This window comes from Onychostruthus taczanowskii, unplaced genomic scaffold (assembly GCF_017590055.1).
Source record: "Onychostruthus taczanowskii isolate IOZ18803 unplaced genomic scaffold, ASM1759005v1 scaffold80, whole genome shotgun sequence".
Taxonomy (NCBI): Eukaryota; Metazoa; Chordata; class Aves; order Passeriformes; family Passeridae; genus Onychostruthus; species Onychostruthus taczanowskii.
The window spans coordinates 18,745-42,519 of NW_024505893.1; the positions used below are offsets into that span (position 1 = coordinate 18,745).

The 23,775-nt window shown below is 48.2% G+C and overlaps 1 protein-coding gene across 1 annotated transcript in view; it reads right to left on the reverse strand.

The window, feature by feature from the left end:
- Positions 1–23,775, reverse strand: part of LOC121346389 (phosphofurin acidic cluster sorting protein 1-like) — a 54,390-nt gene that overhangs the window by 8,789 nt on the left and 21,826 nt on the right. Inside the window, exons 3-10 of the mRNA XM_041424167.1 lie at positions 11,141–11,228; positions 6,091–6,180; positions 5,653–5,778; positions 5,296–5,458; positions 5,057–5,148; positions 3,029–3,109; positions 2,163–2,222; positions 1,370–1,521 (exon numbers count right to left, since the gene is read on the reverse strand). Coding sequence (XP_041280101.1) covers positions 1,370–1,521; positions 2,163–2,222; positions 3,029–3,109; positions 5,057–5,148; positions 5,296–5,458; positions 5,653–5,778; positions 6,091–6,180; positions 11,141–11,228 — 852 coding nt within the window. The remainder of the gene's footprint in view (positions 1–1,369; positions 1,522–2,162; positions 2,223–3,028; positions 3,110–5,056; positions 5,149–5,295; positions 5,459–5,652; positions 5,779–6,090; positions 6,181–11,140; positions 11,229–23,775) is intronic.

Genomic DNA, 23,775 nt, shown 5'->3' on the forward strand with positions numbered 1-23,775 from the left:
AGCTCAGAGCCTAATAGGCTGTCCTTCCAGGAATAGCACCAAACACTCCAGGAAAACTGTAATGGTGGGCACCAGCACAAACCAGCACTTACTCTGGAATGCTGTTCCAGTGACCAGATGTTTGCAAGTAGGCACTTGCAGAACCAGGGTGGAGGTCTGTCTTTACATTTAAGTACTTTCAATAGACTTTTCTTACAGTTTCACATAGTCTATATACATAAACCATTATCTGACCACAGAAAGACCTTCCTTTTTCTCCCACAGCACCTTTGTCTCCTTTGATGAGAGACCGTGTGAAACTCCTTTTGGAGTCCAAGCAGATCACTTAAGCAGCTCGCCCATGTGCCCGCTGTCTCCTTCACAATAACTTGTGGGTTTGTGGAAAACATGACTTCTATCATGTTCCTGTTTTTTCCCAAGTGGCCTATTGGTTCCAGAATCCAGCAGATTTAATTTCAGTTTGCCTGTGGCAAACCATGCCTGCTACTCCTACTAAGTACCTTCAGAGGGGATACCAACCAAATACTATTTTTTAATCTATATATATTATATATCTATATAGATGTTTTTTAATTTTTTTTTTTTACATGGCAGGGGGGTTGGCACTAGATGATCCTTCAGGTCCCTTCCAACCCAGGCCATTCTATGTTCCTATGATTCTACACATAAAACCATAGAAACAACAATACCAAGTAAGCCTGGCTTGACTACAAGAAACCCAGTGCACTATGACGCAGTCAAGTAGAAAGACAATAAAAGACAACTTTTTCACAAAAAGACAGCACAAAAGCACAAGAGCCACAAGCAGAGAGGCCAGGTGAGCACAGATCACGTGGGAGCAAAGCCTGGTTTCCCTGCATGATCCACTGGAGACCCCTGTGCTAAGTCAGCAGTTCTTGGCAGAGCAAGTCACCAGTGCCTGGGGAACGGGATGAGGAACAGCTCTGCTGGCTGCTAGTCACATCTCCACACAGGGTGGGAACACAGCATGCACATCTCACAAGGATGGTCCAAGCAGTCACAAAGGGCTCAAAAGACAGGCATGCTTCAGTGTGGAGAGCCCAGAGAACACCAGGATTGTTGGCAGAAAGATAAGAGAGCTGGAAGCAGCTGGGGCTTAGATCAAATAGGGCTCTACCAACAGATCAGTGTCAGATGCTGGGTTGGCAGAAAAACGAGACTAAATGTGAAGAAAATCAGATTTAATGGGCAGTTTTAAGTGAGGAGCCAGAGGTGCCAGTAGCAGATGGCAATGGGAGTGAAGACAAGACAATGCCTGCATTAGCCCAAGCAACAGGAAGGTGTTGGAGACCATTTCTCCAGGTCCCATAGGCTGTGCTGTTGGCCAGGGACTCCCTGCAACCTTTACCTCAGGGTGGGCTTGGGAGTGCTGTGCACACTCTCATTGTCCTCCATCTCTGGGCCACTGTCACTGTTGTTGCATTCTTCCAGGCTGTCATAGAGCAAGCCCAGGTCTTCTTCCACCTCCTGGGTCTGGTCTACAGGGTCAGAGTCCAGGACCTGTGGGACCAAGCCAGAGAGCAGTGAAGAGACACGGAGTTCCCTGCATCCCATAATAGGCACGTACAAACTGCCTGGCAGTCATGGGGCACACCACGGCACTGTTCTCACCTCAGGGAGGCAAATCCAAGCTGTGGAAGAATACAGTGACATTGTCATTGGGCCAAAGGAGGGTGCCATGAGCATGACATCCAAAGGAGTCTCAGACACCCGTCACACTTACTGGCAGTTAGGACACCTGGGAGGGCCTTCACTGGCTGTGCTACACACTTAGCCTGGGCTGTCAGCCAAGAGAAGCCATCCACAGGCTGATGTTAGCCTGCAGCCAGTGTTCCTGGACAGGATTGCCCCTGCAATGCCAGCTCCTGATGCAGAGTCAGTCTGTGACAGCACTCTTCTTCCCTGGGCACCTTCTCCCAACAGAAAGGTGCTTTTTGATTTGAGCACAAGGCTCAGAGCTGTTTTCTTGAGGCAGAAGGCTTTGGAAAAACCATGTCCTAGTCTCTGCCATGTCTCACACCACATTTGGCCCATCCCTGAGCTCATGAGCCTTGTGCTTCCAGTGAGTGGGAACCTGCACTCTGACACCTACACATCTGCAGGAGACATTGCCAGATGGGGCAGCTTTCCTGTCCTCTTACCTCTTCTGTCACTCTGAACCTCCTCAGCAAAGCCACAAATTTCTGCTTGAAGTTTGGTTGCTAAAACAAAAGAAAGGAAGAAAAAAAGATCAGCAAAACTATCAAACCACATTCCAAGCCCATGGTTATTCTCTCTAACATGATGTCCAGATTCTCTCTAACATATAGCCCATGGTTATTCTCTCTAACATGATGTCCAGAGGTCCAAGGTCAGCTGTGATTGCCTTCTCTCTCTTTAAATTTGCTATAGGACCTGGACTATCTCTGTACTCCACAAGAAGCCAAGGTCTGGGCAAGAGAGAGGATGCAAGGACTCATATTTCCTCTGCTACAGGCTGAATTAGCACTTCATTTAAATCCTGTTTCTCCCCAGACCACCTGGTTGAACAATACTGCCTTCAAGCAAGAAAAGATGGAGAACAAATCAGGAAGAAGGAGGCCAGGGATGTGCAGGGCTGAAGGCAACAGGGATGAGAAGTTTGGAGAGCAAGGATCTGGCTGAGCAGCTCCTCCGTTCTCCAGACATGCAGAGGAGCTGCCAATAGTTCAGCTTTCCTTGTGCCTACCCTCCCCCTCCTCAAGAAAGGAAGGAGACCATGTGACAGCAGCAAGCCAAAACTCTGCTGCACACAGATCACCACCGATACAAAGCCAGGCTGAACACAGTACAGACCATGAACTGGGATACAGCTCTGAGCAACAAGCTAGCTCATTAATGGCAAGAGTTTCTCAGAGCCAAGGGCTCTCTTCCCTGCTCTGCACCAGTGCCAGCATCTCCCCTTCCCAACACCCCTCACTGCCTTCAGAGAGGGGAGAAAGTCAATCCCTTCCATCCCCTTGGATCATGTTGTAAATCCTGATGTTACTCTGGATATTGATGTGGTTCGGCTCATTTTCCTCCTGGACTTCTTGGTTTTCCTCAAGTCATCCTCTTCATCAAACAGATCCTGCAGGCAAAAAGTCACAGTACATTAGAACAACTAAGTTCACGGAGCAGCACCTCCTAAAATTTTCCCGACCCACATTTGCCCTCCATTTTGAAAAGCTTTGATCCACTCTGCCCCCAAAGTCTTGTCTTTTTCTGGTACCTCTCTCTATGGAGCTCCTTCTCTCTCCTTAGCACTGTTCCCCTTCAGACCTTCTTTCCCAGCACTTCTGTCCCCAGGCCCTCCAGAGAAGAATATATCAGCAAGATAAGAGGAGACACAGCCTCCTCAGGACCCATGCGTTGTTCTCCTGCTCTCCCCTCTCCAGAGTTAGCTCAGAGAGCACAGCACATGAATCACAAACAAACATTTTTTCCAGGGGTTAGCCTTAACAATATGCACAACTCCCAGGGACACGGGCCCCTGTTGTATTAACTCAGCATGATGGGACAGGTAATCTGGAGGACCCTTGTGAGAGACTGAAATGAGAATGGTTAATGTCTTGAACAAATGGTCATTTGCAAAAACAGCAGGTATGCTTTGCTGAGGCCCAGCAAACTGAAGAGGAAGAGGAGGAGAATTTTTGGATGTGCGGTGGAAAAGCCTCTGATCTGCAAAAGAAGAGCCCAGGTGCAGAGGGGTGAGTACCCATCACCAGAGATGGACCATGACAAACCAACTTCAGTTTAGCAACTGAGTTTTGAGCCAGATAAAAGAAGAGGCCACAGGAAGCAGATCCTGCTGGGTGGGATAATGCTTTTCATGAGACCAATATCCTCCCTTACACAACTGGCTCAGGTGTAAAACTTCCTCCCCCATCCCCCCCTCCCTTAGGCCTGAAGGTATTAATCCCTTCTGATGGGGCATAACTGGCTCAACTACACTGAAGTGAGAGCTCTCACATCTTAGAAGATGCCAATCTATCAAGACCACCCCCAAGCAGCCCCAGACTCATTCCTGAGGCCTTTCACCTGAGGACCGCACCTAATCCACAGTGTTGCATCAGATCCACAGTATTACATTAGACAGTGTAAAAGTCCCCACTCCAGTGGAGGCACCTGGGCATTCCCACCTAAACCTGAATGCATATTAACCACTGAACTCTCTGTTTCAGGCTTCCCCCATCAAGACATCACTTCAGCCAAGCAATAATCAAATCTGAATCCACAGCTGGTGATGTCTTTTCTCTGCACCATCTACTCTTATTGTTTCTTTACCTCTCTTTCTTTCTTTTTCTGTTATACGGTATCTTTATACTTTTATGCTGTTGTATTACTATGGGTAATAATAACCAAAATGGCCACATAGCTCCATTCCACTGCAACCAAGTTGTTCTGAAATAAACCTGCCATATAGATACACATTTATAAACACTGGTCATCCAGTGTTGCTTCACTCTAATTTGCCCCAATAACCTCAGTTACCCTCAGACCATAACAACCTTGAACAGGGGCTTGTCCCTGTGCTTTATCAGCACACTACCACAAGGCTTTCTGTGGTCTTGAGTACAGGCACCACAAGAGCACAGCAAACAGCAGCGACACATTTCATTACAGGGCTGGGATGGGTCTGTCACCTCTGACCATTTTCAGAACTATTTCTTCCTAAAACCCCTGTTCTCTCAGACAGTGAGGAGTCTCTGACCTGTTATCACAGGGAGAAGGGAGAAAATCATGGTGCAAGATGGAGAGGGCTCAGCAGGGGTTTTCTGCTGCAGATCAGACAGCTCCAAAGACAGACAGATGAGATTTATGGCTCTCCAAAGTCCCTTGCCTCACCATGGACTTGACAGCAGCCCACTGCCGTCAAAGTTCTTTTTGCTGTGAGATATTACAGCTCAGCCCTCTGAAACAATGCCAGATGTTTACAAGGGGATGAGAGGGCTCAGGGTGATCAAGAACATCAATGCCTGACTCTTGCCCCAGAAACAGGACCAGGACATAAGGCATCTTGCCAGGCCTCCCTTACCTGACCCTGCACAGCATCATCACTGGCTTCCTGCTCGGAGGAGAAGCTGTCATCCTCTTCTTCAGAGTAGTTATCAATGTCTGGAGAGCGATCTGAAAGCAGACAGTGCAAATGCCCCAGCTAAGCATGACGCCTCTCATGGCACCAGTGAATGGACTGGCATTGCTGGCAGTGCTGGGGAACACACTCCATTACCCGTATCCCAAATGTCTGCCTGCAGGTCTGAACACTAAACACACCTGATGCTTTTATTTTAGGACCTGAGGGGACATTCCCATCCTCATGGTCGATGGGCTGACTGGACAGAGAGTAGATGCTGATTTCAGCCACTCGAATGTTCACATCCTTCATGTTGCTGTGGAGGCCCAGGAGTTGCCCGCCATCCGTCGGGTGCTGCATGACCTAGACAGACAGACAGACAAGCTCCCTGATAGGGTGACACAATGGCAGCTGGCAGCCCACCCTCTCTATAGTATAGCCAGCCAACAAGCCAGAACACTCACAGCAATGAGACCCTGCCTGCCAGCCCCATTCCCTGCCCAGTTCTGGCACAGGAAGGCCATGTGGGATTCCCCTCTGTTCCCAGCACGTTGTACCTCAGCCATGTTAATGATTCCCACTGCCAGGGTCTTGTAGCCCAGGATGGTGCGGTTCTTGTATCTCTTCCTCCGCTGCAGCATGATCTGTAGCTTGTTGCCATCTCTCTTGAGGAAGTGTGGGTACTGGGGAAGGGAAGGTGGCAGCATGAGGGCAACGTTCAGCGCAACACACAGGTAGAAAACTCTTCTTCAATGCTGATGTACAGCAGGATCTGACCTGCTGAGCTTTGAGGTGCCCCTCAAAGGCCACCTGCACCTATCCGTCATCCTTCAAATCCCAATGCCCAGCAAAAACAATCCCTGGAGCAATGGAGCAGCTGGCCAACCACAGCAGGCTCCTCCACAGAGGCTGTGCCTTCCACATTTAGCCCTAAGGTTGTGCTTGCTGAAAAATGCCAGGTAAGGGAGCCCAAGGGACCAGGTAACACCAGGTACCTGCAGTGAGAAGGTCAGCTCCAGCTCGGTCTCCATCAGGCCCCCAGGTGGGAGGATGTATTCATTTGACCTCAGGACTCGCTTTGAACCCTATAACGAGATTGACAGACACACACACTGAGCTCAACTGCATCACACACACAAGACAATGGTGATCACAGTCCACAAGGAAAGAGAGGATGCCTTGACTCTGCTCTGTTCCACCTTGCAGAGCCACCTTTCACATGCCTATCAACGCTTTGCAAAAGCCTGCAGTATCCCCTGAGCTGGCAGAGGCCCCTTCTCCTTGCCCACCTGCCAGGGAGCACCTGCTCTTCACAAGCCTGCTCTGCTTAATCTGGCTCTCTGCACCTGGAGTGCCACTCCCATGCCAGAGGGACACTCCTGGAGCCAGAGGGAGCCAGGAAGGACAAAGGAAAGGGTCCCAATGCACTGCCTGGCCAGGAAAGGGACAGGTCCTGGAGACATCTCTCCCCCAGGCAGACAGACCCAGTGCAGATCCCTGTCTAAGCACAGCTGGCAGGATGGCTCTGCTGGGACCTAGTCAGGATGTCCAGGAGAACAGGGGGTCCCCCTGCTTGCTCAGCTTGTGTCTCAGAAAACTCTATCCTAGTCTTTTCCTCAGGCAACAGTCTTTATCTCTCTACATACAGAAATGGTTTTTACCATTGCAGAAGGGCAGGAACAGAGGCACTCTAACCGTGTTCCCACTCCAACTCTTTCCTTTACCCCTGCCCTATCTCTACTATCTCTATGTCTTGGTTTCTGATAGAGACACTGAATGACTTGGGGGCAGAAAAATGCTGTCTGCATGCACCAGGTCCTCTTGGCTGCAGGGTGGCGCAACCCACAGATCCTCCCAAAAGCTGTTTGCAATGCTGTTCCCAGAGACTGTGCCAGGAGCAAGGCTTTCCTGCAAAAGGTCTTCCTAAAACGGAAGAGAGGAGGTGGAGCTCATCCCCTTCACCATCTGTGAGTCTTCCTGGCCAAGAACACCCTGACCCTTCCTGAACTCTTATCTGATAACAGATGATAGGCAGTCACAATGACAGTGACCATTTACTTTAGCAGATTCACCATTTGCTCTTTGTTGCAGAGAAATTATCCACCAAAGATTTATTCTTTCATCAAAACACAAGTAGAAGTGCAATTACTCTTCCTAAAGATGCTATTTTTGGGGAAGGGCTTATGGCAAAGAAAAGGTGAGGATATCCTGAGTGGCGTGTTCAGGAAATGATGGTTTCATAAACATTGCTGTCCTGTGCCTCACTGTCATTTACCACTAAGGAAGTTACATACCCAGCCTCAATCCTAGGTTAATCCAATCCCTCAGTGAAATGCCAGCACACACCCCTGTGGAATTGCAAGGACATAGAAATACTGAGGATTCTCCATCCTTTGAGAAATTCAAACCTCAACTGGACATGACACTGAGCACTTCATATAGCTCAGATGATCTGTATCTTGGGTAATGTCAGGCAACACCTATTTCTCTGCAGAACACCTGAATATCCCTATGAATACTACAGAAAAACTTAATATCAGACTGCTACAGTGAAAATCATGGATGACAAAGAGGGTCAAGGAAGGGAAAAGCATTAGGGACAAGTGGTGGTTACAGGTTTTTAGTACCTAAGAACTGAAAATACAAAGGAGTTTTCACTACACTACACAGGTGCGTGATGCCCAGTTCTGGTTTGCAAGGTACAAACCCAAATTTCAGGTGTAAGTCTGTCCTGACTGGTCTGGTTTATAAGAAGGTTGAGGCTAGAGCAGCATTCCACATCTGGAAAATGAGAGAGAACTAATACAAGTACTGGACTAGGCAGACAGCAAAACACCAGAATTCAAGTTGAACGTGCATTTTGGGAGAGAACAGCCCATTAATATAATAAACAAATTTAGGGTTTAGCTAGGATTGCTCAGGCAGGAGTGAAAAATACTACAAAGAGATAAGAAACAAAGCATTATTGAGGCATAAACAGAAAACTCTGGATAGTAAGAAAGACCAAAAGAGCCCAAGTTCCTTCAGGGAGCAGGGCTGGGGCAGTGGGCAGGCCTGGCAGAGGCAAACAACCTTTTTAACTTGGCCTATTTCATAGCACACACTCTTGTCTCCTATGTAGTGACTGCCAATATCATCTCTCTACAGCAGCACCAAGGCTTGAACCTGAGTCACCAGCTATATCCTGCAGGCAGATGCAGGAAGACCTGCATCCACAGCACCTGTCACAGGAGCTGAAAGTTCTGGGAGTGCTGGGCCTTGTCTTCTTTTTCTTTGACTGTTTCCTCTCTTCATGGCTCAAGACAGGGTGTTTGTGAACTACAGCCTCTCTGCTGAGTGGGAACACTGTGTTTCCCTTCATGCCATAATCAGCTGCGATACCAAGGCAGGTATCTGCAGCTGTATGGAGCTGAGCCAGCACATCCAAATCTCTTAGTGCCACGCTAAACAACACACAGAAGGAAATGCTCTATGATGGCTCCAGTCTGTTAAAACAAAGAACAAGGGACAAAGGTTAAAAAACCACTCAAGTGAATGAGAGCAAATCCCCTTTTCCACAGGAGTTCAGCCTTTTATCTCACTCAAATCCATGGAATATTATCTATTCAAATTACCTCTGGGAAATTAATAAGTTCTGTAGACATAAAAGTTCCCCTTCACAGTGGTATTTCCAGATGAAGGAGCAGCACATGGTACCCTTGGAAGCTGTCTTTTAAGACGAGAAGGGCACTGTGAGAAAAAGATGAGGAGTTCTGGACAGCCTTTACACTGTCCTTTGGGTCATGCACATTTTATAAGCAGACTGTCTCCAGCACTGGAGCTATTGCCTGGGTGGCAGCTCCATCCAGGCAGGGTCAGAGCTTTATTTCCATGCAATCTGCCTTCAAAGCAGCAACTTCCTGACCCTAACAGAACTACTACTGAAGCGAGAGAAATACAGCTCTCCTTTCCTCTGGTCCCCAGCTTCCCCCTTGGGAATTTTCAGGTCATTTATAAATTATGTACATCAGCTGTTTCCATCCAAAAGATGGAATGCTCATTGGAAAGCCTTCAAACAGTTTCTTACTAGTGTGACTCATCTGTTACCTAGGAGAGGAGCAGGAGGAATGGATCCATCTGAGGCCACTCTGTAGGCACACTGTGCTGAAGCTGCCTACAGCCTCCATCTGCCTTCCAGCAGTCCCAAACCCTGCCAAGGCAGCTGGTCAGGCAGGTGGAAAGCAGCCTAGGGAGGCACACAAACTCAGCCCACTCCCACAAGGAATGCTGAGCCATGGGGTAATGTGGGCAAAAGCATTCTCCTTGTTCTCTTCAGCTTTGCAGGAAGTCTACATCAGCATGCAGCCACAGCTACATGGCCATGCAGAGAGGAGGTGACCATGGTTAAATTCAATCTCTGGATGCAGCCTCCATTCCCTAACAGGAAAAGAAGCCCTGCAGCAAGAAGGCTCTCTGGCTTCAAACTGCTGAGGCCTATTAATTTCTTTTGCCATCAAGGTGCAAGATTGGCCTGTGGCAGGGATGGGGACGGTCTGTTTGAGAGAGCTGGAGTCCCACTGTGCAGCCTCTTCCACAGTTCCACATTTGCAGTGTCAGGGCTGCAGCTGAGGCCATGCACACTCAGCACACGTCAGCCCCAGCACAAGTGGGCTGCACAAGAACCCAAGGTTTCCTAGTGCAGGGAAGCACATTCAGCTTGGGCTGACTTGGTTGACAGGAGAGAAGTCAGGGACCACTCCAGCCCTCCCAGTCAAGCAGGACCCACAGCTCCCAGCTGGCTGCCAGCCCCCTAGTCCTGGTCAGGGCAGCTGTCAGCTGTGGCCCAGCCTGGATTGCTTCCACATTTCCAAGGGCCAGTCAGGCAGCTCTCTGCTGCTCAGGTTGGTTCCTTGCTAAAGCCTGCACCACAGTGGCACGGGTCTCCGGGGTTCCAGGGCTTTCAGCTCTCCTGAACGACACCATACATACAGTGATGGAAATGCCAGCAAAGTGGGACACTGACCAATAGTGTGTGGACCACAGCCTCCTCGTCTGTCCTCACTCCCTGCCTCAGGTTTCATACATTTTGCTTTCAGTTTCTTCTGTGCAAGTGAATCAGGTCTGCCATGAAGGCAAACTCCAGCTCACAGAGCTCCACTAATACTGCAGCTTCCAGCATTAATCCAGGATTTAGATCCTAATGTGTGCAGCACAAAGAGCTCTGTGGGAGCACAAAGCTGCTGAGCTGCCGACCCACGATGCTTTCAACGGGATCAGCTGCTTTCGTGCCAGCTGACAAGAACGAAGGAAGGACACCAGCACCCTAGCTGGGTCAGGGAAGCTGTGGCCAGGACAGCTTCCTCAAGATGTATTTTGTTTCCATGCTGTCCTTTGGCATGTGGAAAGGATGTGCCTGCACCCCCAGGAACACATCGCTCCACCACAAGCAGCAGAGAGGGTGGAGGGATCGCACATATCAGGATGGTGGCAAATTCCTGCCCCCTAGGTGACAAAGATCCTCTCCCCTCCCTTCTGCCTGGTTCACAGTAGAGGCACCAGGCCTAGTAGGGATGTGCAGGGAAAGGGAAGGGATATTAGAGATCAGACAGGGTACAAATATCAGCAGAACATTATGCACAGAGACGCTGATCCCTTGCACCCTTCCTTTCCCACCCTTCACTCCCCAGGGAGCAATCTGGATGGAAGACACTGCTGGAAACCATCCAGCACTGATCCTCTCTTAAAGGGTAGGGAACAGTAGGATGACAAACTCCAAACAGCAATTTGAGAGGAGGGTCTTGGCAGAGGCAGGCAGGGAGGCATGACAGATTCTGTCCCAGTATCTAACCAAATTCATTCCCGATACAAGCCAGCACCAGGTATCTTGATGCTGTCCCTAGGGCATCATTCCCACCTGCCTGAGAGCCAAAATCTCCCTGAGCATGCTGACTGAGACAGAGGGGTTGGTTGGCACTAGGCAAGGGACATGCAGACCAGCACTTCACAGAGGGCACAAGGATGGGCTTGGCTTGCTGCCATCGGGCAGCAGCAAGGAGAGGAGCCTACCTGAATCTTCACAGCGATAAGCACAGAGCTCAGCTCCTTGTCCAGCTCTTTCAGCACTGTGAGTTTCTTCAGGCGCAGACTGCAGAGCCTGTAAGACAGAGAGAATGGGACACATTCAGGCACCACCATCCCTGGGGCCCTGCCACATGGTACCCAGCGCTCAGAAGGCAGCCTGGATGCTTGGCCCAGTCGCAGGCACAAGCTTGACCTAGGAACGCTGGCATTCACGCGCCACGGAGACAGCCCATCGGGGAAAAAAGGAAAGAAGAAAAATTAACAGAGCTAAAGCAGGCTTAAGGGATTAGCATGCAACAGGAAGTCCAACAGCAGGCCATGTGGTAAAGAGATCCCTTCCCAAGCAGCGCTGTTGCCAGCTCTACTTAAATCTACCTTGGCCACAGCACTGTTTATTTATAAACCAAAGCACTTAAATCCACACTTATCCTGGACTTAGTTAAGGCAAATGTTCCCATGCAGACATCACTCAGCTCTTCTCTTGCACGGTACCACACAGAGCTGACTTGGGATGCAGCCCCACAGAAGGTTTCATACAGTTTCAGCCACCCTGACAAGCTCAAATCCTGGGGACTCAGCATGGTAAGTGGCACTTCCAGGAAAAAGCTAGGAAGGATCCTGAGGATAAGTGAGAAGAGCTACTTCTGCTGCTCAAAGGAACAGTCAGTGCCGGTGAGACAGCCAGCCACTCCCATCTCCTGCCTAGGAGCCTGCAGCAGGACTCCCATAGAGACTACTTGCAAGGAATTCTGTGTCAGGGAGCAAAGCCAGACATGGCTTTGCCAGCAGTAAGAGCACGCTGATGTTTTGCAAGTTACCCTCTGTGCTCCACGGCTGCGTTGCTGCAGACTCTGGCTCCCTGGACTTCTGTGGATATCAGCATGCTGGACCTGAGAGTCAGGCCACCCTCCCTGGAGAACAGATTTGGCTGCTACCAATTACCTTTCTGTCTGACACACTGTGCTCTCTGAACACCTGCTTTATTTACTTTTAAAGGAAAAAACCTGCACTTGCTATGGTGATGTACAGCAGCAGTGTAGAACACTGCCAGAGATGGAACGACAGTAAAAAGGGAAGTACAGAGCCAGAGTGCAGGACAGGTTTAGGGCTTAGCAAGTACTCATCTCCCCATCCTCCCTTCTAAAATAATTTTGGCTTGTGCAGAAGGTTTCCTGGACTGTGACTGCAACCCTGCTGCTCTGCCCTTCATGTTCTGGTCCCTCCTGGTAGAGACCAGAAGTCAGGAAGCTGGGTGTGCAGGGAAGTTCTGCACACTCGTTTGCCAGATGGCTGCATTATTTCAGCCAAAACCCAGAGCACAGACCCTAAGCTCTCGTACTCCGTGCACTCCAGCACTACAGTAAGTGGTCCCATCTGTGTCCACCTCTGAGCCTCTGCTTGTAGGAAGGGAGAAACCTTATTACCTGAGGCAGGTTTCTTCCTCCCCAGAAATACTTAGGCATGGTTAGAGGTGAGCTGAGGGGAGCAAGGCCAAAGAGAAAGAAGCACCTCTCAGGCTGGGGGGGAGGGACAACTGAGTTCTCCCCAGAAAAAGGGGTACAGCAACTCCATCAGATGTACTGAAGGAAAGCTTGCAGAGGCTGAGCTTAGCTAACAACCACCACTAACCAGTGCTAATTGTGACTGTCACTAGACAAGCCATGGAGAGAAACAAGGCTTGAACATGTAAGACAAGGACAGCACATCTACTCAAACTTTCTTTGCAGCACTAATTTAGTCACCTAGTTACCTGCATGGAAAAGTTATCTCTTAAAGACTAAAACTTACATAAGGATATTCAGTCTTAATTGGAGGATGTGGAAAGGTTGTAATTCTACCTGACAGTAGTTCTCACTGTAGAAACACACATCAAAAAATAATTCACTCATTAGCTCTTCAAGCTCCTCTCTGAGGCAGTACCTGGTCTTTTTTCCAGGGGAAGAATGAATGCCTACTTGGGCAGCTCTTCCATCTCTGATACGGCACTCTTCTCTTTCTACCCCTCTCCAGCTTTCAAGATCTATTTTACACAGTGAGAGATGCTGTAGTCTGCCTCATGTCCTTTCCACAGCATGTTCCAGAAGGTGATTCCCTCCTTCCACCCTGTGCTCTTCCTCCCTGCAGCACTCAAAGACATAAGGTACTCAAAGGTATAGCTTGCATCCTGCAGCTCCAACCTTTCTCCAAACAGTGCTTTCTAAAATACCACAACCCTTCCCACAGGGATTAACATGCATGTTCTAGAGTCTGAATGTACTTACAGCACAAGAGCACACAATTTTTAAGCAGCTTGGCTGTCCCTGATGATCCTCTTTTGATCTGTTACTTAACCAATCCCTGCATCACCCAGATTTACATCAGTGCTGAGTGTCCAGTGCCAGTACAGGGCAGCAGAGGGTCCCACACTAATCTCTGCAGATATCTACAGGACAGGATCGATCCACAGAGATCAGATGCTGCTCTGAACATTTCAGCCAAATCCCACGGCAACTACCCCATGGTTTTGTTCAGAACTGATCACAGTGTGATCCCTGAAAATCACTTTTTGGTAGACAAATTATAAATCTGGATTTACTTACTCCCATAATTAAAGAGAACAAGTAGCAACTGTTCTTGAGCTATGGAACTGCTGCAGGGACCTTCGCTACACCGAGTCGTGGTAAATACGTCTGTGTAACATTCTGATAGCAACAATGACTGACAGCAACAAGGAAAACGAACTCCAACAGGGCAGCCTGACAGCCTCCTGGAACCACAGTACTCCTACATTCCTCGACTGGTCATTTACTGGGGAGAGGTACTCACTGTTCCCTGGTATTATCTTAAAAAATGCTGCCTTCTTTCCCAGACTAAATGACACATTTGGAGCTTTTGCTCTGAAGTTTGACTGAAATACTTGTGCTTTCAGCAAGCTGGCCTGTAGTTCTCTTGAAAGGGAAAGCTCTTATGTATGCATTTCGTGAAATTCACTGCCAGCAGCAAAGCACTGCCTCCAGCGGTTGTTTGCAAAAGTATCCAATCAAGAGGTCACAGAGGACACACAGTGACTTAATTTTGTTAAGGAAGCTTTCCTGTCTGACCATCCAGAACCACAGGTAACTGTATTAATTCTAACAAATTAAATATTTCTTTTCTAAGGGATAGATACTCTGTCCTGCTGATGTGAAGAATCCCTATTCTTTCCATAATATTCCTGCTGCCTGACACACCCCAAAAACATATCGGGAGTCCACAGAGACGTTCTCCTCTTCCCAGGATGCTGCATGTGCTAAGGCTACTAATCCTGTCCCTGTGCACTTATCCTTGCTAAGAGTGGCTCTGTTTCAATTGCTTTTACCTGGCTCATCACAGCGTCCTTGCAGGTAGGAGGACAAAACATCTGGAAAAATAACTAGATTTGGGTAATATAAGAGAACATCAGTTAAATCAGTCTCTAGTTTATTTAAAATGTGCATCATACAGGTGATATTCTCCATCAGAGAACCATAGAATTGTTAAGGTTGGAAAATACCTCTAAGATCATCAAACCATTAACAAAGCATGAGCACGTTCACCACTAACTTTGTAACCCATGTACACGAGTGCCTCATCCACCTGTTTTCTGAATACTTCCAGGGCTGGTGATTCCCACACTTAATTCCACCACTTCTCCACCCTTTGAGTGAAGAGTTTTTCCTAATATCCAACCTAAACCTACTCTGATGCAACTTGAGGCCATTTGTCCTCTTGTCCTGTCACTTGTTACCTGGGAAAACAGACCAACCCCCAACTCAGTACAACCTCCTTTCAGGGAGCTGTAGAAAGTGATAAGGTCACCCTGAGTCTCCTTTTCTCCAAGCCAAACAGCCCCAAGCACTCCTCAAGCACTCCTCATAAACTTAATTCCCTAGACCCTTCACCAACTCCAGACACGCTCCAGCACCTCAGTGTCTTTTGTGTAGTGAGGGGCCCAAAACTGAACACAATATTCAAACTGGAGCTTCAAATCACCAGGCAGAGATGTGAGACCTGCTGAATTCAAGGAGTCACATCCTTTAAGATGATGTTATCTGCCATTAGGAGGATCAGCTCATGCCCATGTATGTACATGACCCACTGTGGCAATAGAGCTTGGTCACACGCTGTCTCTGCAGTTTTTCCACAGCACGTGGAACATGGACTGTTATGGGATGTCCCAGGATAAAGAGGCAGCTTTCTCCAATATTTTTGATGCTGACAGTGATTTCCTGCAGGCTGGTCTTCCCAATGCAATTGAATTGAGTGGAATAATATGTGACTGGTTTGTGGTGCAGTCACAATTTCTGCATTATCACTCTACTATCTTCACTTCATGTACATACAGATTGGAGGGATTTCTATAATCTGGGAGCCCAAGAGAAGGAGCAGACACCATGTTATTGCTTTAAAAGCTTGTTCCCTCTCTGAGCACTATACAACAAGTTCTGTGTTTTCATTATTGGTTGCCTCTGTCAGAGGCTTAGTCAATTCCCCTAACCCAGGAAACCACAGCCGATGAAATCCCATGATTCTGAAAAATCCTCATATCTGCTTTTTTGTAAGCAGACATGGGAGCTTAATTATGGTCTCTATTCTTCCTGGGTCTATTGTTCACTATCCCTTCCTCACAATAAATCCTAAACATTTTAACTTTGATAGAGCTGAAGTCTGGCCAGAGCTGCACTGTGTCCCCATTTTTTGCCAGGGCAATACACAGATGTATACGATCGCTTTTACAAGCACTCTTATCGCTATTTGTTATAACAAATCATGTACATATTATCTAAGAACCAATTCATTTGGTATTTTTATTGCAGTGCAGTAAAAGTGTCAAAATTCTCTGCAGATTCAATGGACCTAATCCTCTACCTCCTAGAGACCACAGCAAGAGGACATTAAAGCATTTTCTAATCTACTTCTTTTTTTTCTTTTCAACAACAAAAGATAATTTTTTGCTTTCCTTTTCACTGAAGGGGCAATATGAAGTCTTATGCAACAATTTCCTGCTTGGGCAGTACTCTTTGCATAGCTTCCTCCTTGAAAAAAATGAAAGCGTTCCCCAAGTTAAAAAAACTAATATTGTTTCGAAAAGCAAGTAGGTTTTCTGCTGCTCTGACTCTGCCACTATACTGGGTCACAGGTGATGCCCTCCATGTATGAACAGAACTAATCAAATCTTCTTAAGAGCAATGACAACAGTCCTCATTCTGGAGGAAGTCTTCAAATATTATTTGTATGTTTACCACCCTCTTACCTATATAAATGTATATGTATAAAAATATGCTCTTAGATTTTTTTTCAAAAGTATATATAAAAACTATTATAAGCAAGTACTAGTCCAAAGAAAATCTCATCCAAATAACAAAACAGTGTTTCAACTGATGTGCAACATCTGGAAATCTGCTCTTGGCGTAGTGCCTACTGCAGCTGGAACAAGGCAGGAGAAAAGCCCAGTGTGCATCCAGAGTCACTGCCCAACCCCGCCCTGTGCCCCAGCCTCAGAGCCAGTCCTTATCCCCAAGTTAAGGGTCAAGCCCATGAAATGCTCTCTTTTTCTGCGGATATCCTGGGCTGTTCAGTGCTTGTTTTACCAATCACTCGTAAGTGGCAGCTCATTCTCTGGTCAAGACTGTTTCCCTGCACATTTGCACTGATTTCTCCAAGTGGCAGCAGCCAGGGACCTTGGGTGTTCCTGTAGTTTCCATGTTAGAACACATCCACCTTTCCCAGCACTGGCCTGCTGTGCATCCTTGTCAGCACTACCACCTTTATTAGATGCACAGACGTGGACTAAGCCTTTAGTAGTGTCAGTTTAGCTGCTCTTCAATATTTTTCCTGACTTTGACAGCTCAGGTTTCCCTTCAAGGTGATATTAAACTCTGAGACTGGGCTTCTGGAAAGATGCCAGAATTTCCACGGGGCTCACAAGGCACGGGACGCTCCCGATGCTCCTGTACCCCGCGAACCGCTGGAGTAGCACCTATTCCCAAAACATGTTCCCGCTAGAGGGCAGAAGGCAGCCGGCCTGGACACAAACGGGACACCGGGACGCTATGCAGACTGGCGGTGGCACGGGGCAGCTTGTAAAAGCAGATGTGATCAGAGAGGTGTCCATCCATAGAGTCCACCTCGGATAGTGGCCAAAGCAGGTGTCAAGGGATGAGCACACAAACTGTGTGCCAGCGGTGAGACGCCACCCGAAATGTGCCACAGCTTCCTGACAGCAGGACCCTCCCCGAGCCCCGCGTGGTGTGTTTGCATGAGACACCACCGATGCACACACACAGGGGAGGAGAGACCTACTCCACTTTCAGAAACCAAGTCCCTGTTGCCAGCAAACAGAGCAATAAACTGGGACAGCAGCAGGTTCATCAGGCTCTGCAGATCAGGCACCAGCACAGGTAGGTGAGCCAATTACAGGTGGATTGGGAGGAAAGCATCAGCCTGCTCTGAGAGCTTCCCCAAGGGAGAGAGAGATGGAGGACTCAGGGCTTGCCAGCACACTCTTGCCACTCTGCCCTCAAGCCACTGCAACAGCTGCAGCCTGAGATGGGCAAGTAAAGCAAGCTGCACCGAAGAGGTGTAACACAGTAACAGGCAAAGGCCAAAAAATATGACAGCACCCTCCTGGATCACCAAGAAAGAGCTACAGCAGAGCCACCAAATACCTGCTGGGTCTCAAGTCCCTCAGCCAAGATGCACAAGGTGCTGAGCAGCACAACAGCCCTGGTGCTGACCAGCGTTCCTCTCCTTGCCATAAGAGACACATTTTGGCTCATCTGCATCCTGGCTAACAGCAGTTTGCTACCAGTAGCACACATCTGCCCTGCTGCTGGATGCAGAGCAGGGTTCTGTTACTGCAAATTGCAGTAGGTTTGACTTATCCCAATTCCCAAGTGACATTCACAAAGGAAATCCTAAAGCACGAAGCACAGAACACAAAACCTCCCCAGGTTATGTCCCTTCCTTTCCTATGAAGCATTTCACAGCTTACAGCTCTGCCTGCCTCAAGAAATGCAGCCTGTTTTCCCACATGATTATTCCTCCCCTCCATCATCCCATCCCCTTCCATGTGCCCCTAGACAGACCAAACCCAAAGCTCAGATATTCCAGAGGGCCAGATGACACCCTCCTTCCTTTTGTCTTTGAGGGTGCAGCAAAGGAAAGGTTTTCTTATCCTCACAGCAGCAACTTGGCTGCACTACAGGGGAGGAGGATAGGCAAAGTCATGCTGGGGAAGGCAAAAAATAGCAGTATCAGTAGGATATACATTACCAAGAGCAAGGTATCATCAAGCAATTCATCCTCAGACAGGAGGCAAACGGGAAGAAAACAGTGTCCTGCAAGCAGATACATCTGCCTTTCCTTTTCTTCCTGGCTGGCTTCTTGCTACTGCCTGGAGTTTTCCTCACAGCCTTGTGTCCTGGTTAGCATTTCCCCCCTGGAATGGCCATTCAAGATAGACTGCAGTCACTGAAAAGAGGCCAGTGCAGTGCATTAAATGGGACCTCAGCACCACTGTACTGAATTGGAGCACCTCATTTTTTTCATTTTCCTATCCCCATAGAAGGGAAAAACCACACCATCAGCCCCTGCTGTTCTCATCTGATCGGGCAGGCCATTCTTAACTGCATCAAACATCACCATCTCACTGTGTATGCACATTTATCAGGCCTGCCCTGCTCCAACCAGTCCTTGGAAGGGTGTCTAACTCTTTATTCTCTGCGCAGACGATCTCTGGTTTGGTCAGCACCCAGCTGCTCTATTAAACCTCTGAAGCAGCTTTCCCACCCACTGCAGGGACCACACAGGGCTCTGCCCAGGGGTTCTGACTGCCACCCAGAGGCCTCCCAGGCATCTTCTCTTCCATCACAGGCCCGCAGCATTCCTCTGTGCTCAGAGATGGATTTCACAGCACTGCAATACCACTGAGACAGCATGCAGCCGCTCTCAACAGAGGCAAAGAACAGGGCAGGTCATGTCCCAAAGAGACACAACAGTCAGGACAAGGCATGGCAGGCATTCCAGGCTGGGTCAGGTGCACCAGAGAGATAAGGAGGTTTGGAGAAAGGATAAGGACATCAACACTACGCATGACTCAGCCAGCAGCAGTAGCTACTACTGATCACCAGCAACGGCCACCAGAGTTGCTTGCTACCAGTGTGAAAGCAGCCAGGTGTAAGGAAGGAAAGTGCAGACAGGTACTGGATTCACTGTTTTTGTCTGGAAGAACTAAGATTCACTCAGGATTATGGAAGAGATTTGTTGGATTTATCTAAGAGAATATAAAAATATTTTCTAAATACTGAACAAATCACTCTCTGTACAAAATCATCCTCTTCCTCAGGGTTTTCAAAACTGCTATCTGACACGTGTAGCCAAACTGCAGCCAAAACTATTCCAGGACCAGCCAGTGTTTCCTTCACAGGAAGATTATAACAGGTTTTGCTTTAGAAACATGCTTGCTAAAGGAGATCAGCCAACATGCATCACTGAGTGTACACCAGCCCCACACCCAGGGAGTCACACCAGGAGTGGCAGATGGACCACCAGCAGTGCTGAGCTCACGGTGCAGAGCACTTCTCTTTCCTAAAAGCTGTATCTACTACAGGCTTTCAGCTGTTTTTGTGCTGCCAAAATGTTACCATGCTAGCAAGGCACACTGAAGACTTGAACTACTCATAACACTGCATTTCCAATGAAAGAATGGCTACTGAGGACAGGAGCTAAGAGCTAACATCCAGATCCCTCTCCTTTGCTGTCCATGGCATAGTGAGGCTGCTTCAAGCCTCAAGTAGGGCCAATGCAGAGGTCATGAGATCCCAAACCAGGGCAGAGCAAGCCTGGCTGCAATAGAAAAACTCACACAAATGACTGACCAAGGCCATACAGGAGTATTCCATTTCCTCCAGCACCCCCACAAAGCACAGACAGCAGTGACACTCTCAGACCAGCAAAGATCTCTGGGATTCCCTCTGGTTAGGCCTGCAGCCAACAGCTCCAGAGTATATGTGCTCTCCTTCTCAAGCCTGCTGAACCATCCTATGATGTTTGGATGTGCCTCCTCACATGGACAAGTGTGTGCCAGCATCTCTGCAAACAAACAGTTTCTAAACAAGACAAATAGTGTTTTCTCAAACCAATTCAAACACCATAGCAGAAGCCAGTCAAAGATAAGCCTATATTACGAAATGCTCCCCTCCTGTTCCCAGGCAGAACTCTCTAAGCACAACTGGCCTTTACAGGCTCCATAGCTACAGACAGCTCCAGAGTTTCAGACTCAGTAACACAGGCAGCCTCACAAAGAAGTGGACCACTCTGGCCTAGTACTTGTTCGTGTTGTGGATTTGTGTTGAGGAAAAGCATGGCACACTGCAGGCAGCAGACAGAGAGACGGTCAACATCAATACATAACCTAAATGCCACCTCTTGACTTGAGGATTGCTTCCTCCTCATCCTCCCTGCTGCAGACTGAGAGCTCCCACGAGTTCTGCCAGCCTGGAGAGCAGATTACACACAAGATACACATCCTTCCTACCCTGATCTCAGGGGACATTCCTGCTAATGTGGTTAGTCCCACTGTAGGAGGAAAGAGCAGCTGCCACTGTGATGCCAAACCTCCCCAGAACCTCAAACTCCCAAACAGGATGAGCATGGCCTGTCAGCAATTCCAACCTCCCTTTCCTAGCAAGCCTCCTCTCTCCAGACAGAATTCAGTACAGATCTCTGCCCAGGAGTTGTTATCCAACAGGTTTATAAACCTCTCTGCTGCACAGATCTCTTAAGCCAGTGATCTAGACCAGTGAGGCCACAGACCACCCACAACAAACCCTTGTCCGAGAAGTGGGGAAGCTATGAAAGGGCAGTTGTTAAAATCATGGAAGAGCCATCAGTCTGTGCAGTCAGTGACAAAAACAAGATCAGAGGACGGAATGAAAAACCTGAGATCTGCCTAGAAAGACACTTGGCTACTCCAGCCTGTCACTAACAGAGCCATGCCAGAGCCATCCCACGCTCCACAGCAAGGAGCTGCAGCTTACCTGGTGCTACAGAGCAGCTTTCCTTTTAGCACAGAGGTACCTGCAAACACTCCAGTGTGCACTGCTTCTCCTCACCAGTTAGCTTCAAAAATAGCCCCTCCTGGCAGAGACATCCATCTTGAAACACTACTGCAATACCAAGCTTCTGGGCTGTTCCTACCCAGATATGCATGCTTCTCTGAGGCAGGGATGCCACACAATCCACGCAGCTGGAGTGAGAGTGACAAGGCAATACACACTGCTATGGCTCACACTAAATTCCCAAGCTCAGGAATAGCATGGTACTTACCAAAACATACCAGCAATAGAATACTGCTTTTTGTCCAGATCCACTGACCCTGTAACATCAGGCTCTCTGGGAGCAGGCATCAAAAAGCATGAACCAGCTGTGCTGCAAAAATAAATGTGTCCAGGGAACAGTCTGAGCTCCAGTGGACCACAGCAGCAGCAATTTCCCCTCAGAGCCCTCTCCAGGCAAAGCATGCAGGCAGCTGCTGTCCACAGTCATTCCTGCTCACTGGTACCACAAGATTTCCCAGCAGGCTGCCAGGCTGTCCAGCAGACTGTCCCTACTCTGCAAGGTGCTGCAGCTTGGGCTCAGCAGTGTCACACAGTCACTCACAGGCTGGCAGGGCCCTTGGGGACCCCAGCAAGCAGCACCCAGACCAAACAGATGACACTGCATGCACCTGCAACTGCTCGCTTCCAGACACTGTCCCAGTGGAACAGGACATTCTTTCCAAGGATCACTGTGCCTATCCACCTTCTCAGCAAGCTGCAAGCAGAGCCAGGAGCTATCACAGCACATATTTCACCTAGCAAAAGGGTCCATAAATAACTTGGTGTGCCTCCTCACCACATCCTGTATTACAGCCCCACCGGGCACAGGCAGCCATCCAAACACACCCTCACTAAGAAAATTTAAATTTGTAACATACTTCAGAAGTTCAACACCCTACCAACCACTTTGTCTTTTTAAAGCACAATTTTGTAGTGCTCACTGAAGCACCAGAAAGCCTATTGAAGAACTCAGGAAATGGAGGGACAGGTGATTTATCAAGCAACCCTTGCCACCAACCCACAGGAATCTCTGGCTATAGTGAAGGATTTCCTGCACAGTAGGTGCACACAAAACCACTTGGTGCAACAGAGGCACTCCTTATGTCCATTATCTGGGCATACGCTGTCCTGTATATGTTCAGATGCAGCATCCTTGTTTTCTCTCAAAGTACTCTGAATTTTATACAGGAGGTCATTAAGCATTTCTGAAATGAGTTGACCTCAGCTCTTGTACACAGGCTCCCAGAAAAACATTTGCCAGTGCACATACTACCTTGAGACAGGCCCACAGGAAGCTCTGCACCAGCCAACTGAAGCAGAAGAGAAAAAAACATGGCTTTTTTGGTTCACTGATCAAACTGTAAAACAAGCCTATAAAAGAAATAAAAGCTAGTTCCAGTCCAAAATAATACTGAAAAGTATTAAAAACAGCCATGAGGGAACACCTTTGAATCTGACTCTATCTAACAGTGGTTAGAAAGGGCAAGAAATAAGACCGCAAGTGACTACGAAATTGCAGCCAGTTACATTTTTTAAGAGGACAAAAGTCAGGGGAAAGCAACATCAGAGAAGGAAACCTAACTGAAGGCCCAGAATCTGGAAAAACTAAAAGGGTACCACTCAAAGCAAAAACTTAGTTCAGAAATATCTGACAGTTCCTTAATAGAAATGCTGCTTGCAGCTATAAACGGGCTGCCAGTTCAGAGGAGAGGTGAATGCACTCCTCAGGATAATCACATATGGAGAAAAGGCAGAGGAAGCTGTTCCCCAGGGAAGGCAGATACCAAAGCACAGGGTCTTTTGTTAGCACAACTCCTTCTATGCAATCACCCTACTCCTCCCCCACATGAAAGATCAATCAGAGATTGTCAAGAATGTTCACAAGAGCCTATTAAGCTTGCACTGGGTGCCCACAAAAAGAGACCTGTGCATCCAGGGAATCCCTTTACTGTGCTCACTGCAGCTCCATATCATGTTCAGCTGGGAGAAAACAAGCAGGGAGTAGAAAAAACAAGCAGGGAGAAGGAAAACAATGCACAGATCAGTGAGGAACACTAGGCAAGTGCCTTGCTGTCCCAAATTCATGGAGCTGGGAGGTTTCTAGAGGAGATAATACAGCACTGGTTTGTTACTGCAGGAAGGGCAGACACAAGATGCAGACACAGCAAGAGAGCTTCCAGGAACAACATGTTTCCAAGGTGGGGTGGGAGATACAGCTTCATTGTCCCAAGTCAGGATTTGGGTTTACCTGGTGGGATAGAAACAGCCTGCTCTCAAAGCAAAGCAAAATTGCATCAAAAGCTGACCTCCAACTATACCCATAGTGCAAACAGTATCCTGAGGAATAAGAGACAGAACAACAATTACCATTTCCCAGACCCTCCTCAGTCCCACAGTGAGCAAATAAATCAACACATAAATAACTGTTTCAGGAGAGGCCAACTAGTATAGAGGAAAGTGACTGCATGGAAGCCAGCAGCTGCCCCAGCACTGTAAGGCAGCCTCCCCATCCCAGCAGATACT